This window comes from Corvus moneduloides, chromosome 6 (genome assembly GCF_009650955.1).
Source record: "Corvus moneduloides isolate bCorMon1 chromosome 6, bCorMon1.pri, whole genome shotgun sequence".
Lineage (NCBI taxonomy): Eukaryota > Metazoa > Chordata > Aves > Passeriformes > Corvidae > Corvus > Corvus moneduloides.
Window position 1 is genome coordinate 5,961,233 of NC_045481.1, and position 15,411 is coordinate 5,976,643.

Genomic DNA, 15,411 nt, shown 5'->3' on the forward strand with positions numbered 1-15,411 from the left:
GCTGAGCGCTCAGCTGACCCCGCGCGCAGGGGCCGGGCCGCGCCGCCGCTCCTCACTGGCGCAGCCGGGCCCCGCGCCGCCCCCGCCGCCGCCGCCGCTGCCGCGCCCGCCGGCGCCCGCACCTCTCCGCAGCCTGTGCCCCGATGCTCTGAGCCCGCGCGGCCCCAGACCCGGCCCCTTCCCGGCCAGCGCCGCCATCTCCCCGCGCCCCGTGGCGGCCATTGGAGCCGCGGCCGCCTCGCATCCAGGGAGCCGGCGGGAGGAGAAGCCATCCCGCCGCCATGGACAGCCCCGGCGGCGTCACCGACAAGAAGAGGTACTGATGCCGCGCCGCCCGCCCCCCGCCTCCCCCCGCTCGCTGCTGCCGGCCCCCGCCGCCCCCTGCTTTGTTACCGCCGCCCCCTCCCCGTCCTCTTCCCCGCTGCCCTCCCCGCGCGCCCGCGGAGCGCTCCACTCTCCCATTCCTCCTTCTCCTCCTCCTCCTCTTCGTCCCCGCCGTCCACGTCGCCATTTTGTCGGCGGGGGGAGCGGGCCGGGGCTCGGGGCCGCCGGCGGGGCCGGGGGGGAAGCGGCCGGTGTCGGCCGCGGTGCCGGGGAGCGACCCGAGGGCTGCTCCGCTCCTGGACAGGAGCGGGCAAGGATTGATCGTGCCCCGTGCCCGGCGCGCTCCGAGCCCGCCGTGCCCTGGCTTTGTGCGGAAAAGGGCCGGTTCGCAATCTGGAGATACTAAGCTTAAAAAAAAAAAATCCCCAAAAGCCGCGCTGGGGAGGTGTAAGGGGTGTGTGGAGGGGTGGCGGGTGGACAATGTGAGTTGAGGAGTATGAATAATTCACCGAGGATTGTTAGCGCAAATTAGGGGAAGGGGGGGGAATAAAAGCCTTAAAAGCCTTTGTTAGGCAGTGAAGTTTAAGGAGCCGGGGGGCTCGGGTGAGCGGGTCCCGGCGGTGGGGCTTTGTGGGGGGATTAATTGCCGTAATCGCCATCTGCAGAAGGTTTGTTTATAGGGATATCGATACCTTTGCTCGGTTTTTAATTATTCGAGGTGAGTTTTGCCTGCCCTTGTATCCAAGGGTCATCTGAGCAGGTTAAGCGCAGTAAGTGTTAGAGGCTGTAAGTTGTGTCGGGAAGGAGCCTGGCCGCCTTGTAAAATGGATGGTGAGCTTTGTGCTGAGCTGGGAGGAAGGATCGGGAGCGCCGGGACAGCGCCGGCTCCCAGCGCCTTTGGAGCCGTCGCCGGGGTGCCGGGATGGGATGGGGCAGAAGCGCCTCTCGGTCCAGTGAAATCCCAACGGGGGACACCTGGGTGGCACTCAGCCTTTAGCTTCTCTGCTCCAAGCTGATGGCTCTTGAGGAGCGTGGGAGAAAATATTGCGACCAAAATGATTGATCTGTGCTTTGCTCTGCTGCCCTAATTTAGTGGCAGGTCTAGGAAGGGGGTTTGAGACTTAAGTTGTTTTCTGATACTTTTTTTCCCCTTTTTTTTTTGGTTTATTGGTTTTTTTGTTTATCTTTTTTTCCCCCCTTCTTCTTTTGCCCTTGAGCATTTGTTGTTTTTTACTTACCATTCTGCCCCACTGGAGGACTTTTTCTTTTTTGCAATTTCCTTATCCTGGATGTAATCTGCTTTCTTCAGAATGCAAGAATCAGTATGCAAAGCTTATCCTTCCTTCCTAAAGGCAGGGCTTAAGAAAGAGAATTTGTTGTTTTCTGTTTCCTGCAGACCGAGTTCAGAGTTGGGAATGTTTCTTATAAAGGAATATTCAGATTACTCCTGTTGTAGGGTTTTAATGGAAAACATAAAGCTGTGTCTGTGGTACGTTCATCCTGGGGGCTCTGGATGTACAGTTGAGTGAAGATGGCTAAGCAAAAAAGGAAGGATATGAGCTTAGCAGAGAACTTCGTGGAAATCTCAATCATTTCTCAAAAACCTGGGTTTTTGAAGGCTTTAGGTTTGATAGTGTCCATATTCAGAATACCTTAAAGGGAGAAGTCCTTTAGGTCCTGTTCTTTATCATCTTTGCTGATAAAACTTTGGCTAATTATGTATACAGTACACCTCAATTTTGGCATGGGTTAAGATCTTTTTATTTCTTGCCTCTCCCTCTGCTTGTATGTGGATAGTGTTTATCTCTTGATAGTTAATGTAAAGCTTGTTGTTTACTTAATTATATACTGTGAGATTCAGAAGGTATGGAATTTGACCAAATTTGTGTCTCAATCTTTAAAATGAAATTTAGTCATAACAGTATCTGGAGGTGTGGACTTTTATGCTGGCCTGTTGAGTCCATTTTTTGATGTGGTTTCAAGCTTCTCATATATGTACAGGGGTCAAGCTTCCCTGAGAAATCAAGCCATCAGCACCATGATTAGATACTGAGTTATTTGGGTTTTAGCCATTCTTCAGTAGTTATATCACTTTGATGTGCTCCTGGGTTTCCCCCCAGGTGCTACAAGGAGAGTGTTTCAGTGCGTGGAGTGGGTGAAACAGAGTTGTTGGGAGCTTTGTTTGCTCATCGACTCTCATTTGAGCCAAATTTAAGGCTTTTGTTGAAAAGTATGACATTTTCCTCAATATTCTTTTAACGAACTCTAGTGTGCAGATGGCTGATGCAATGAAAAGTTTTTCCTCAGGTCTGTGCTGTGACACTTCACTATTTAAGCAGAGGAATTCTGGTACCTTTTTAAGTAAACGAGCCGTTTAGGGTTATGGGTTTAGTCGTTTTGTAGCGGCTTGCAGCTGGTAGGTAACCCAGATTCATTTTTTTCTAGTGTGTTGTAAATCTGTATAGCATAAAATACATATTTTTAATGCCATAGGTGCTAAATAAAAATGAGAAGTGATTTCTGGAGTGTTCATTCTGGGTCTTAAGATGGTATAAACCACTGAAATTTAATATCCTGACAGGAGCGCCTTGCAGAAGAACTTCACCTTTTCAGTTTCTCAGAGCTGGGTCTTGAAACTTAATTTTTAGTGTCTAAGGGGGATGATTTGGAAGACTGGGGGTTTTCTGCTGGATCTTTGCTGCTGGAGTCCAGCTCCAGAATCTGTTTGAGAAGCCTGTATCCTGTGCCGATAGCTCTGAGGGCAGTGGCTACCCCTGTTTATTCTTAAACCTGTGTGAGGTCTTTAGAATTGTATGTGCCACTGCTTTTGTCTGTTAATTTCTTTCAGCGCTGGTGGAACTGAACCACCATTACTAGAGTCGAAAGTGAATACAAAACCCCTTTGTATACTGTGACACTCTCTGTGCTGCAAGAAGAGGAGGAATCTTTCAGTAAATCTCCTGTAGAGTCTCCCCACAGGTATGGGGAAGGCTGAGTGGTTTCTGGCTCACAGAAAGGTGGTTTTACTGCTTTCTGGATTTTTCTGGATTGTTTGCCTTGCCATAGGGCTTACCTGTGTTGTCTGTTCTTTGCACTGCCTCAAACATGAAAAGGTTCATTAATTCCTTTAATAAAAATGACCAGAAATGGTTTTCCACTAAAGATGAAGGGGACAGCATAGTGCTACTGCCCGTCCTTATCAGCATCAAGGCGCTGAAAATCAGGGAAGAATAGCTGTGGAGGATTTGCCTGGTGCAGAAATTTTCCATAATTTCGCTCTGCTGGTGCTTTGGTTCCCTTTTATCAGTGAAGGTCTGATAATTTGGCAGTATGCTGATGGAAGCAGCAGGAGGGTTTTCTGGTTTTTGTTTACAGTCATGCTTGCTGTGCCCTTTAAAACACAGCGTCTCCAGTCTGCAGTCTGGGTCTCTTGGTTGGGGTGCCTGAAATACCAACAACCAGTCCACACTTAGCCAGGAGGGCCAGTGCAGCTGTGATCAGATGGTCCAGGTTGTTAGGGGGTCTGTAACAGGGTAATGCAATAATAAGAGGTTTTTGTTTCAAGTACTTTCAAGATTTTCTAGCAACTCAGCCTTCTGTAGAAATGCTTTTCCGTTCTGGTGTCTCTGGAGGCACATCCTGGACCATTTTTGGAAGGTGTGTGGGGGGAACAAACGTAGATGCAAACTGTTATCAGCAGCTTAAGTGTGGCAGTTAAGTCAACTGTTGGTTTAAAGGTGGAGGCGTGAAGTGGACAACCCATTTTATTCTCTCATTTAATTACCGTCCCCATGTCCTGGTTGATTACTCTCTTATCAGAAGTGCCCATCAAGGGTTTACTTAGGCTAGGCTAAGGTGGCATGTCCTTTGTAAGCCTTAAGGAGCTGAGAAGCAGTGCCAAGCTGTCTTTCTACTGCCACGAGAAGAGGGGCCGTAGGAGACCATCCTGCTGTGATGTGTCGCTCTCAGTCAGCAGTGTAACACATGAATTCACCTGCAGGTGCTTGCTTCCTCTCCTGCACATTGTGAAAGCAACCACAGACCTTTGTTCCTCCCTATCCTTGAACTATAATGCCTGGAGTTTATGCGGCTGGTTCCAAGACTCTGATTGCTGGTGGTGAAATGGAAAAAAAAAATTAGTCAATAAATATTAATAAGGCTGTCAAATGTCAGTGGCGTTGCAGTGTAAGCCCAAAACTCTTAAGATTGCACATGTTCCCTTCGGTGTGCTTCTAGGCTGGAGGACTCTTGCTGAGCCTATGTAACACAGTGGATTGAATTCTTGAGTGTGTTTGTGTTGCTCAATAGTGATATTGCTGTTTCCAATATTGCTGTAACCAATTTCTGTTAGAATGCTGGATTTCAAGTAGGCTTGCATGAGATTTTTGATATTAAAGGGGACTTTGAATGACAGAAGCTGCTGATTTTTGAGTGTTTTTTTTTTTTGTGTGTGCTACAGAAGAGAATTTGGCAGTATTAATTTATTCCCAAAGAGTTCGGTGCTAGGATATGCCAACAAAATAATTTTTACATGGTTGTAAAGTGTGCATTGCTCAATAAACTGAGGAGGGAAGTCCCCTGTGGTTCAGGGGTGGTATACAAGAGCATCAAGCTTTTCCTGATGATACTGCTCTTCCAAGGAGATGCAAATACCAATCCAATTACAAGATGTGTTCTTTAAAAAACAAACAGATTCAAAACAAAAACAAATCTTGCAGGAGCCTTAAAGAAGGCACAGTAACCCATACCTGTTCCTAGCAAGCTGGTGTCCAAAAGGAAGGAATGTTCCAGATTCCAAGTCATCAGCTCAACTGCACCTTTTATCTTCATATACACAGTTATATGGGCAGATGTTTGCACGCCTCATAAAAACCACCTAGGTAATGCATGGAACGAACTTGGACCTTAATCATATTTTCGTGTTATAACAACCCTTTCCCTTTTGAATCTGAGAAAGTTTGGCCTTTCGAGCCTCTCCTGCGAAGCTTCCTTTGTATTAGAGTGGGTGGAAGAGAATGTAGGAGAATCTGAGTTTTCCATTGAGTTCCGCTCTGAAATGGGAGACACAGGGAGGTTTTATGACACCAGGGACTACAGAAATGGCCCGGGAGAGAAGGTGAGCCTTTGCACTTTAACTAATGACTGAAAAATCAAGGAAGATACAGGTTTCCAAATTACCATGGGATATGAAGCCTGTTGAGGTTTTCCTCTACTGAGATCTCTGCTATTTAGCTTGGAATAAAAATCTCTATGAAAATCACATTCTGAAATCATTTGGAACATGGAATCAAGTGAATGCATGCCAGGATATGTATTTTTTGAATGCAGTTTACGTAGGTGACGAACACTTCAAGGTTCTTTGATGTGGAGCCACAGCCTCAGTTGAAGCTATGCCTGTTCATACCAGCCTGGGGGTTGGGTTTGAGATCTCAGAGAAAGTGCTTTGATAAAGAGCAGTTTCATTATGTGCATGATCTGTCCTTTCTTCCTGCTGAAGTCTGGTAACACTGGGACTTGTACTGAAATGTAGCCTTTTAAAACCTTGAGATATTTTAGTACCAAGACACTCAAAATGGCTTTGCTGGCACTGGAGAAGAACTGGTGCTTCAAGATGGTTCATCAGTCGGCCAGTAAAGACACCAAAGCATAACAAACTCTGTGTGTGTGTGTTAACAGAGATACTGTGCAGCTTCTGTTTAATTTGGTGTGAATGAATGCTCCTTAAGCATTTTGAGAAATGTTACAACAAACCTTTTAACTCACTGCATTAAAATCGAGCCTGAACTTCAAGTGAAGAACTGAGGATACTGAGTCAGCAGCACTGATTATAATTACAACAGTGGAAGATTTTACCAAGCAACTTACTTAAATAACTTTTTTTATTCCATTTGTGATAATCCTGGAAGTGTTACCTGAAAAAGATGACCCATTTTGTTTACCAGAATGAGTTCTTTCATTGTCAGTCCTAAACCAAAACTAGACTGATGCCACTCTGAAAATTTGTGCATTTCAAGAAGCAAAAGGATTTGAGGCCAAGCCTCCTGTTTTTGCTCACTAATGAGAGTAGTAAATGGACTATTATGCTAGACAGGGAGTTACTAGAGGCTTACCTCCTTATGTTTGCTCTTTGCTCTCCTCCATTGGAAGACATGGGAATATGGTCTGAGGAAGAGAAGAAGTAATCCACATCAGATAGAAAGGCTGCAGCCCCCACTAAGAAAAGAATGGTTTAGCTGGAGATAGGAATTTTGGTGCTCAGTCCTTCAGAAATGACTTTTTCCTTGCACCCTACTGAGTCAACTGGATGCTGAGCTGACATTGCTGCAGGCTTTTTGTCCTAGCTATTGTTGTAAATGCTTCTCTTGACTGCTTAGTGGGTCTGTTTGTTCTTTATTCATACAGAAAACTAAGATTCTAAGATTTTATATCTTCTGGTTTTTCTTTTTTTTTTTTTTTTTTTCTGTTTTTAAAACTTTTGATTACAAAATACCCTGTTAGCTGAAAGCAGTTGAGAAACTTGAGTTGAAGGGATGAGAATTTGGATGGAAGCAGTGAGGGAAAATGTCCAGCCTCCAGTCTAGAAAACTGAATGCAGTGAACAAAACAGAAGATACATAATTTAATGCCATGATTTAGACTAAAATTACTTACTTTATCAAGAGTCTGCATCTGTCTGAAGGTAGACCAGTTCTTAGCTAAAACATTATTATCTGAGAGCCTGACAGATATCTTGGGGTTATGTTTTGTATCATTTTTTGTGAGCTTGGTAGAAGCAAAAGCAGAAGGACTGAAGGGAGGAGAGCACTTAGTGTCTAGTTCTGTCAAGCCTGTGTTCTGATATCTCTTTTGAATAGCTCTGATTTTTCTGTAATAATAAACACAATTTAACTACCACATACTTTTCATCCTGAAGGGTAGAGCACAACTAATAAGGGGGGGAAAGATATATTCAAGGAAAAAGCCAAATAACCTAGCTGGAAAAAAAAAGAATTTTCTTACGTATTACCACTGTATGCCATGTGGTTATTTTAAAACAGTAAATTAAGATTCAAAGGTAACCTATCAGTGGGTTAGGTTGTATAGTAAAACATGATAAAATCACTTCACCATGATCCAAATTAGAAATTACAATATTTAAGCTTTTCCCTTCTTAACTCACTCACACTTTCTATGTGGGGAGGTAGTTGGGGTTTCAGGTCAATTCAAGGCCAAATCCAAATGATGGATTATCTTGACAGCGTGGTCCTGTGCTGGCTGCAGGGCTTTAAGGCTCTGCTGCCTGTGCTGTAATTTGTCTGCAGGATGGGTGTTTATATGGACTTTGTGGTGTCAACAGTAAGACGTGAGCTGATGTGCAGCCCAGTGGAGTCTCCTCTCGCTGCCTCTCCCCACTCTCATTTTGCAAACGGCAGTGGCTTTCAGAGCGTTTGTGCTGCTGTAGCTAATCCAAGCTGACCTGCCTGCTTGCTCTCCTGATTTGTTAGAGTTTTATCAGTTAGGGATTTGTTTTGGTGGCAGTCAAGCTATGGGTAATGCCTGTTATTACCCTCATGTAAAAAAAATGGTTTAAATTGCTGTGTTAGAAAGAAATATACAAAGGAATGAATTTTGATAGTTTACATGCAGTGGTGTTGTCTCTGCTTGGATATTACATTAGTTTCTGCAGTTAAATCTCTTTTAAATCATTCATACTGTATGTAAAGAATTTCTGAGTTCTTTTCCTGAGTTGGATTAGTGGGCTGTGATGTTCATTAATTCATGAAGAGCAAGACTTTCTTCTGTGTAATCACATGCTTCTGATTACACACGAGACTTGAGTGTGGGGTTTTTTTTCCTCACAAGAGCGCTCTACACAGACTATAACATAAGAAGAACTAGTAAATAAAATTGGTCATAAAGCAATAATACTTTAAAAGGAAATCACGTCAAAGGCGGGTCAAAGCTATAACCCCGAGCTCATGGAGAATTGGCAGCTGAGAGAGTGCACTAATTTTGTAGAGCTGCAATAGGAGGAAGGAGCACCTCTCCCAACCAATTTGGAAAAAGTTTGCCTGCTGAGGGATGAACAGTCTGGGCTGCTGGTCAGGCCAGGCAAGTATGTCACTGCAGGGCTGGGAGGGAGAGGGAATGGGCCTCTCGGGGCTGTCTGTGACTCTGGGTGATGTTTGTGTTTGTCTCAAGACTTGATAGATGGTGCTGACATTGCAGCTCTGTCCCCCCTCACTGAAGTTGATCAGCTCTCCATATATCTAAGTAACTGGATTTGAGTGGTGTTCTCTTTCATCATAAATCAGTTTTTTGTATGAAGTTGTCTATAGGGCACTAGTTTCTCTGTGCAAAGTGCTGGGCTTGCCTGGGCCTTCTTTCCATGGAGGAATAATTTAGCAAGTATCATGGCGAGCAGCTCTGGACAAAACACAGATCTTACAAACAGTGAAAACCCCAAGTGATTGTGTATTCAGCACAGTCAGGAGAGTCCAGCTCTGTCCTAACACTCTTTGGCTGTAGGTGAGAGTGGTTGGTGTGGCCATGCCCAGGACTGAGCCCTTCACATTCCACGTGGACACAGCTGGTTGTTCTGGGTGTTCTGCAGGGTATGGCTTCAGACCAGGAGCTGCCCCTCTGTCCTGTTCAGCTGTGCTGCCAGAAATACCTGGCTTAGGCTGGGCCTGAAAAGGTGACCAAGTTTTGTACCAACCACAGGAATGAATTCAGCCTTAAAAGTTAAACGTGAGACCACTTGCAGGTGTACTGTCTAAAGTTCCAATACCATTGTGATGTCATATACTTTTAGTATATTACTGTATTGTAGTATTTGCATCTTTTTTTTGTGTAATGAAGAAAAAATGAAGCTATGTTATAGTGGATATAGTTTTTGTGACTCCATTTCTAAGCCAGCTATTTCCCAGACTAGTCTGAGAGGAGAGATTGTTACTAACATGGAAATATCTGAATCTTTTACTGGCAAATGATGGCAGTTAATGTTGGAACTGAAAACTGGTTCAAGTTCAATAAGGAGATGTTACCAGATTTGAGGCACGTTGCTAATTTGGATTGCTTGTTTCCCACATGGTATATTTCTATGAAACTTTAATAACAAATAATGTGATAAATACAAGGCCACTTGGTTGTAGAAAGCAAATCTAAAGAGAGGAATGTGAATTGCTATGAGAAGATGTTTATATTTTAGGATGTTCTCAAAACCTGTATCAAGAAAGATGAGCCTGGGTTAATTAATCATGTACAATAGTTATTTTACATGGGAATGGAAAACACGTACAGGGCAAAATGTACCTGATTAGAGGACCAGTAAGTTAGAATGGGAGAAAAGCTAGAAAACCTATAACCACAGCAAAGTGACATAAAGGAAACCTCCTTTTTTTTTTTTTTTGTTAAACTAATATTATGTACACAGTATAAAAAATATCGTTAACACTGGGTGGTGATTTTAAAAGCTAGAAGGAGACGAAGTTGACTGCTACACATTTTAAGTTCTATCCATTGACCATTTTTTATCTGATTATTTTCAACCAAAATTTACTAGTTACTGGTGGTATTTTCCAGGGGTTTTTTGGTGTTTTTTTTTTTTTGTTTTTTTTTTTTTTTGTCTATTTGCCATTGGTATATAAGAAGGAACTAAGCTTATATCTGTGGCCGTTGATTAGTTTTTCACTCAAGGAGATGAAAAATTGGGGCTGCATTTAGACAATTGGGGGCTCACTTGTAGGAATCTGCTGTGGAGGGGTGTTTGGGATGGTATGGGAAACAATGTGTTATTTGGGAGATGCCGTGGCCCAGATGGTTTGTATGACCAGGATGACAGTAGTTGTGCACTCGAGTTAACATCTGTAGCTGGTGGGCACGGGGTTGTTGCTGGTGTGCTTTGCTCTCAAGGCTGTTGGGCAAATTCTTGCTGTAAAACTTTGTTTCAATTCACCATGAGTTGAGGTAGTGAGTGGGAGTCAGGGTTATATCCTTTAGCTGAGGCCCTGGTTCAGCTGCAGTGAGTCGTGGTCATGAAATACCCTTTTGCTCTGGGTCTCTAACTCAAATATCTTCTGGAGCTCAGATTTTATTCAGGTATTGCATGTAAACATCTCTTATATATGGAAAGTGGTATTGGGTTTAAAGGGGTCAGTGACACTGCTTTCAGTGAGCTATGATGGATAACGTGCTTAAGATTGTCTGCTTCTGTATTCTGGTGGTAGAAATACTAAATGGAAATGAATGTCTGGCACTGAATTTGTGCAGGAAAAATCAGACCTGCAAATGCATGCAATTTCCTGTCCAGTACCGGCATTTCTGATATTTTCATTGCATGTATAATCCGCTCTGCAGCTGAGGTTTTCTTCAGACTCTTGAGGTGTTTTGTTTTGTGCCAGACTGACAGCAGAAGGCTGCAACACAGCTCTGAAGTTTGGGGTTCGTTTTAAATGGAGCTTGGCTCCTTTTTTACAGAATGCTATTTCTGTTGTGAAGATCATGAGGTTTACACAGGGGCAGTTCTGAAAGCACTGATAAGAGAAGTGATATGATTTATTTAAACTGATTTTGTGGCACTTCACACCTCACTGTTTAAAATCCCCTTCCCTGAGCTCCCTTTCCTTCCCCTCTGGTCGAGAGAGTGCTCACTTTGGAAATACATTTTCTTTACAGGAATTCAATGTCATTTAATTGACTACAATTAATTGTGAGCTATACATGCTGATGTGTGGTGTTTTATTTACTTTATGCAATTGTGACAAAGCTTAGAGTAGTTGCAATAGTAAAGAATTTTTTTTTTTTAATTTGGTGGCATTTCAGTGTTGAGGCAACAATGACTTCACTTGGTAATTAAACCTCATTTGTGAAAGACCTTTTCCCTATTAATTTGATCCATTAAAGAAACGCTCTTTGAAGCTGGTAGTTAATCTTCCTATTTACATGGCTGGGTTTTACTCAGATTGGTTACAGTTTAGGTTTAAATAGCAGCTAAAAATAGCCAACTGTTGTGCTGTACAGTTTAAACATCTATCTATAGTAGTAGGCTTTCTAGAAAGGAAACACATAGTAAAAGGGAGAGGAGACGCTGCCACTCTGGCAGCACTGGTTGGTTCCAACATCCCCTTTTCCTTGGGTTCTGCCCATCAGCTCCAGCTGGCATCACTTGATGATCTTACTCTGGGATTAATTTTTAAAAGAAAGCACTATGGGCTGGATTTGAGCAGCATTTTAGTCAGTAATTAATAATTCAATGGTTGGGAGAAGTTTTGACTGTTTCTGCTGAAGGCTGCTGCCAAGGGTGCTAAAGCCTGGCAAAAATCTGGAAACTACCCAAAATATTTTTGAGAACATTAGGCTGTCAGGAAGAAAATACAAGGGCTGAAATCCCCACTTGTGAGGTTAGTGTCTATTTTCATCTCTTGAGTTGTCCTTCTCTGCGTGCCCTGTGTGATTCACACAAGCCTGACAAACCTGTGGGCTTGAAGTGCTCAGCTTGATTGCCAAAGCAGGGGGGATTTAACTTAAAAGTGTCTGCAGTTGAAAAGGAAGCAGTGACAAAACTACAGGAATCTGGGTGGATGGCAACCACTTACTTCCAGTTATTCTCTCTTGAGTTTTTGTTGTAGGACGGACATTCTGCAGGTGAAGGGATCTTGAATGAGTAGCTAACAAAAATCAAAGGCATAAAGGTGAATCTGTTTAAGGCAGCAGAATTGCTTGTGCTACTGTTACTGTTGCAGCTGGCATAGAGTTAATTTTCTTCCTGGGGCAGGGCTGTGTTTTGGAGAACAGTGCTGATAGCACACTGATGCTTTAGTTGTTCTTGAGCAGTGCTCACCGCGAGTCAAGGACTCCTCAGTTTTCCATGCTGTGCCTGTGAGGAGATGCACAAGAAGCCAGGAGGGGGCACAGCCAGGACAGCTGACCTAAACTGACCACAGAGTTACTCCAAACCACAGAGTGTCACACCCAGTGTATAAACTGGGGAGTGCTGGTCACTGCTCTGGGATGGGCTGCGCATCAGAGGGTGGTGAGCAATTGCATTGTGCATCACTTGTGTCTTGGGTCTTGTTTCTCTCTTTATGTTGTCTCCCTTGTCATTGCAATAATTATTTTATTTCAGTTATTAAACTGTTTTTAAGTTGGCCCATGGGTTATTCCTTCGTTGCAGTTTTCCTCCCCATCCCATGAGGGTGGGACAGGTAGTGAGCAAACAGCTTTGTGGTACTTAGTTGTGGGCTGGGGTTAAACCATGACAGTTACCTTGAAATACCTTTGACAAAATAGAGTTACAGTGAAATCTGTGGTCCAAGAAAGAGGACAAAGAGAATCCAGATGTTTCAGATGTTTTTTCACCTCCACCCTAAGTTTTCCACCAGGAGAACAGGTATTTGAGGCCTGTCTTCAGTAAGAAATGTTTAATCAGGTTAAATAGCTAAAATATTTTTGCAGTATTGTTAAAGGTCAGACTTTTCGTAATGGTTATTTCCAGATATACCTGTATGTCAGGAGCCTCAAGCTTCTCAGACCAAGATACCCATCACTACAACAGGAACATCTGTTGTCACAGGGAAATTGAGTGTGAAGAAATCTGCAAGATGGGGAAATATTGTCAGTTATTTAAGGCTGCCCTTCTGAGGGACATGAGTTTATATTTACAGGAATCAATGAGACTACTGTATGTCCAGAGTTTTTTACAGCTATAATTCCCATAAGTTAGTTTTCAAAGGTGATTATTATTATTATTATGTCAATCTATTAATGTTTCTTGTTCCCCATAAATAGTTTTTCTCTGCTGGCAGTGGCAAAAGTAGGAAGAGAAGGTGGTGGGGATAGCATACAGTTTTATCAAGTTGGTAAAAAGGAAGGTAATTGTGAAAGAGATTCTGATAGCTTATTCTGTCTTTTTCATGGGTTATTAAACTTCTTCCACATGTCAAGGCATTCGTGCTTCCCATATCAGTTGTAATGGTACTGTCACACCTGTGTTTCTGCACAAACTAAGCAGGTTTTTGGCCACTGTGGGTAGCACCGTAGGCAAAGGACTGAAAATGTTTTTTTTGGGTATGTATTTGCTAATACTGAAGAGGAGAGATTCAGATTAGATTTTGGGAAGGAGCTCTTTACTCAGAGGCTGGTGAGACCCTAGCACAGGCTGCCCACAGAAGCTGTGGCTGCCCCATCCCTGGCAGTGTTCCAGGCCAGGTTGGATGGGGCTTGAAGCAACCTGGTCTAGTGGAAGGCGTCTCTGCCCTTGGCAGGGGATTTGGAACTGGATGATCTTTAAGATCCCTTCCAGCCCAAACCATTCTGTGATTCTTTGAATCTGGTTCATTATGTCCCAGGGAACATTAGCTCGTGAATTGCTTTGCTCTGTAGTTTGTGGTACCTCTCACAAGATGTGCGCTAACTAAAAGGAACTTTTGCACAGACTTAGCAATGTGAATTTGGCAGTGGTAGTAGATGGCTTTTAAGTCTAGTGAAATCTTAAAAAAAGTAATTCCCAAACTGCAATTGCCTTTTGTTTCTCAGGTGTGTGCAAAATGAAGGCGGTGCCTTCAGAAGATGTAAATGTATAAAAAGAAAACTGGACAATAATAGTGTGTGGTTTCATATAGTTCATTTAAAAATAAGAGCACATTTATTTCCTCAGGGACAACAGCAGCACTGAGCTCTTGTTTGCACATGTGAAAAATTTGGAGCTCCCATGTGAAAATGTTTAGTTCAAAACACATCTGACCAGATGCATGAGGCAGATGTGACCTGGTGTTGGGAAAAGGGGGAATTCTCCCTGTTACTGACTGGCAGCCTTGTTTCAGTGCTTTCTCTCAGTGAGCTGTTCTTTACCTCGTGTTCTGGAGGAGGCAGGTCTATAGAGGCAGTGGGAGCAGAATGAGGTATTGTTTTCCAGTGTAGGGGAGACTCTGGAAGGGGCTTTTCTGGAGAAAGAGTGAATCATAGAATCATCATGGAATGGTTTTGGGAAAGGGCCTTTCTGTATTGCTTGAAAAGCAGCATATCTTGTGTTAAATGAATATCTTCGCTTATCTGACCTGTTAGGTGAGCTTTGTAGGATTGTAAAAAAGGAAGAACTTGGAGAATGTACATGATATGTGATGCTGGAGCATCGAGCTGGAAATTACCTGCTCTGTAATTTGTTGAATGGACTTGAGAGGTCAGGATTTGGAGGCTGGAGAGGCAGCACTCAAAGTATGAGATAAGCAGGAAGGGTTCTGAGTATGAAAGCATCTGTTTGAAGAACTGATCTTGTTGGAAGACTCTGTGGGTGTCAATTTAGTTCTGGCAGAGCCCAGCCAGAGCAGGAGTTGATACAAAGAATGACACTTGCTCTTTAAACTGAGCTGTACGTTATTCAACTTCCACAACTGGTTACTTGGCCACTGGGCAACTTGGTTTCAAATATGCCTTTCACAGAGAGCTCTGTTGCCTATATTAAACCAAAACTTTGTTTCTATAGGATTAGCTCTGAACGCAGGAAAGAGAAGTCGAGGGATGCAGCCCGGTGCCGGAGGAGCAAGGAGTCGGAAGTGTTCTATGAGCTGGCTCACCAGCTGCCCCTGCCGCACACCGTGAGCGCGCACCTGGACAAGGCGTCCATCATGAGGCTGACCATCAGCTACCTGCGCATGAGGAAGCTGCTGGATGCTGGTAAGGGAACAAGGTGGTGGCACCATCTGGAAGGGATATTGAGGGAGAATCTATTTGTAAGACCTGTCAGCAGTAAAATAAATGAATAGGTTGTGTCCCTTCTCTGGGAAGGTGGGAGACCTTACAGTAGAAATCAGCTATTGGCAATGGCACAGGAAAAATCCGCTGTTCAATGGACTTCATTTTTTCCCTTTCTATTCTGGTGGTCCTGGTTGTCTCATCACAGCCCTTTTCAGTCTCATTTGACCCTTCTCCCAAAGTTAGATTCCTTCATTTGAACCTCTTTTCCCCCAAAACTTGTTTGTTCCAGCTGTGCTTTCTTGACTGTAGGTAATTGGTGCAAGGCTGACTGAGCTAACTATAGTTGTGTCCCCTTAATATAAATTGCAAGGAATAGTTTTGTAAATTGTGTTTCTGTGATGTGCTCCACTGGAG

General features: G+C 43.6%; 2 protein-coding genes across 10 annotated transcripts in view; one reads left to right on the forward strand and one right to left on the reverse strand.

The window, feature by feature from the left end:
• The window catches only part of LOC116445220 (putative HTLV-1-related endogenous sequence), a 61,204-nt gene that overhangs the window by 22,911 nt on the left and 22,882 nt on the right, over positions 1-15,411 (reverse strand). The window contains exons 1-3 of one of the 8 annotated variants that reach the window (XR_004240709.1): positions 12,806-13,524; positions 6,435-6,486; positions 1,563-4,435 (exon numbers count right to left, since the gene is read on the reverse strand). Coding sequence is in view for 1 of the 8 variants with exons in the window: in XM_032111595.1 (XP_031967486.1) it covers positions 4,315-4,435; positions 6,435-6,486 (173 nt within the window). In the remaining 7 variants the exon portion in view is untranslated. Of the gene's footprint in view, positions 1-1,562; positions 13,525-15,411 lie in introns of those variants that run through there. The other 7 variants (XR_004240708.1, XR_004240707.1, XR_004240705.1 and 4 more) reach the window with 7 other exon arrangements.
• The window catches only part of HIF1A (hypoxia inducible factor 1 subunit alpha), a 34,736-nt gene continuing 19,410 nt past the window's right edge, over positions 86-15,411 (forward strand). For both annotated transcript variants that reach the window (XR_004240701.1, XM_032111590.1), the window contains exons 1-2: positions 86-316; positions 14,786-14,976. Coding sequence is in view for 1 of the 2 variants with exons in the window: in XM_032111590.1 (XP_031967481.1) it covers positions 282-316; positions 14,786-14,976 (226 nt within the window). In the remaining variant the exon portion in view is untranslated. The remainder of the gene's footprint in view (positions 317-14,785; positions 14,977-15,411) is intronic.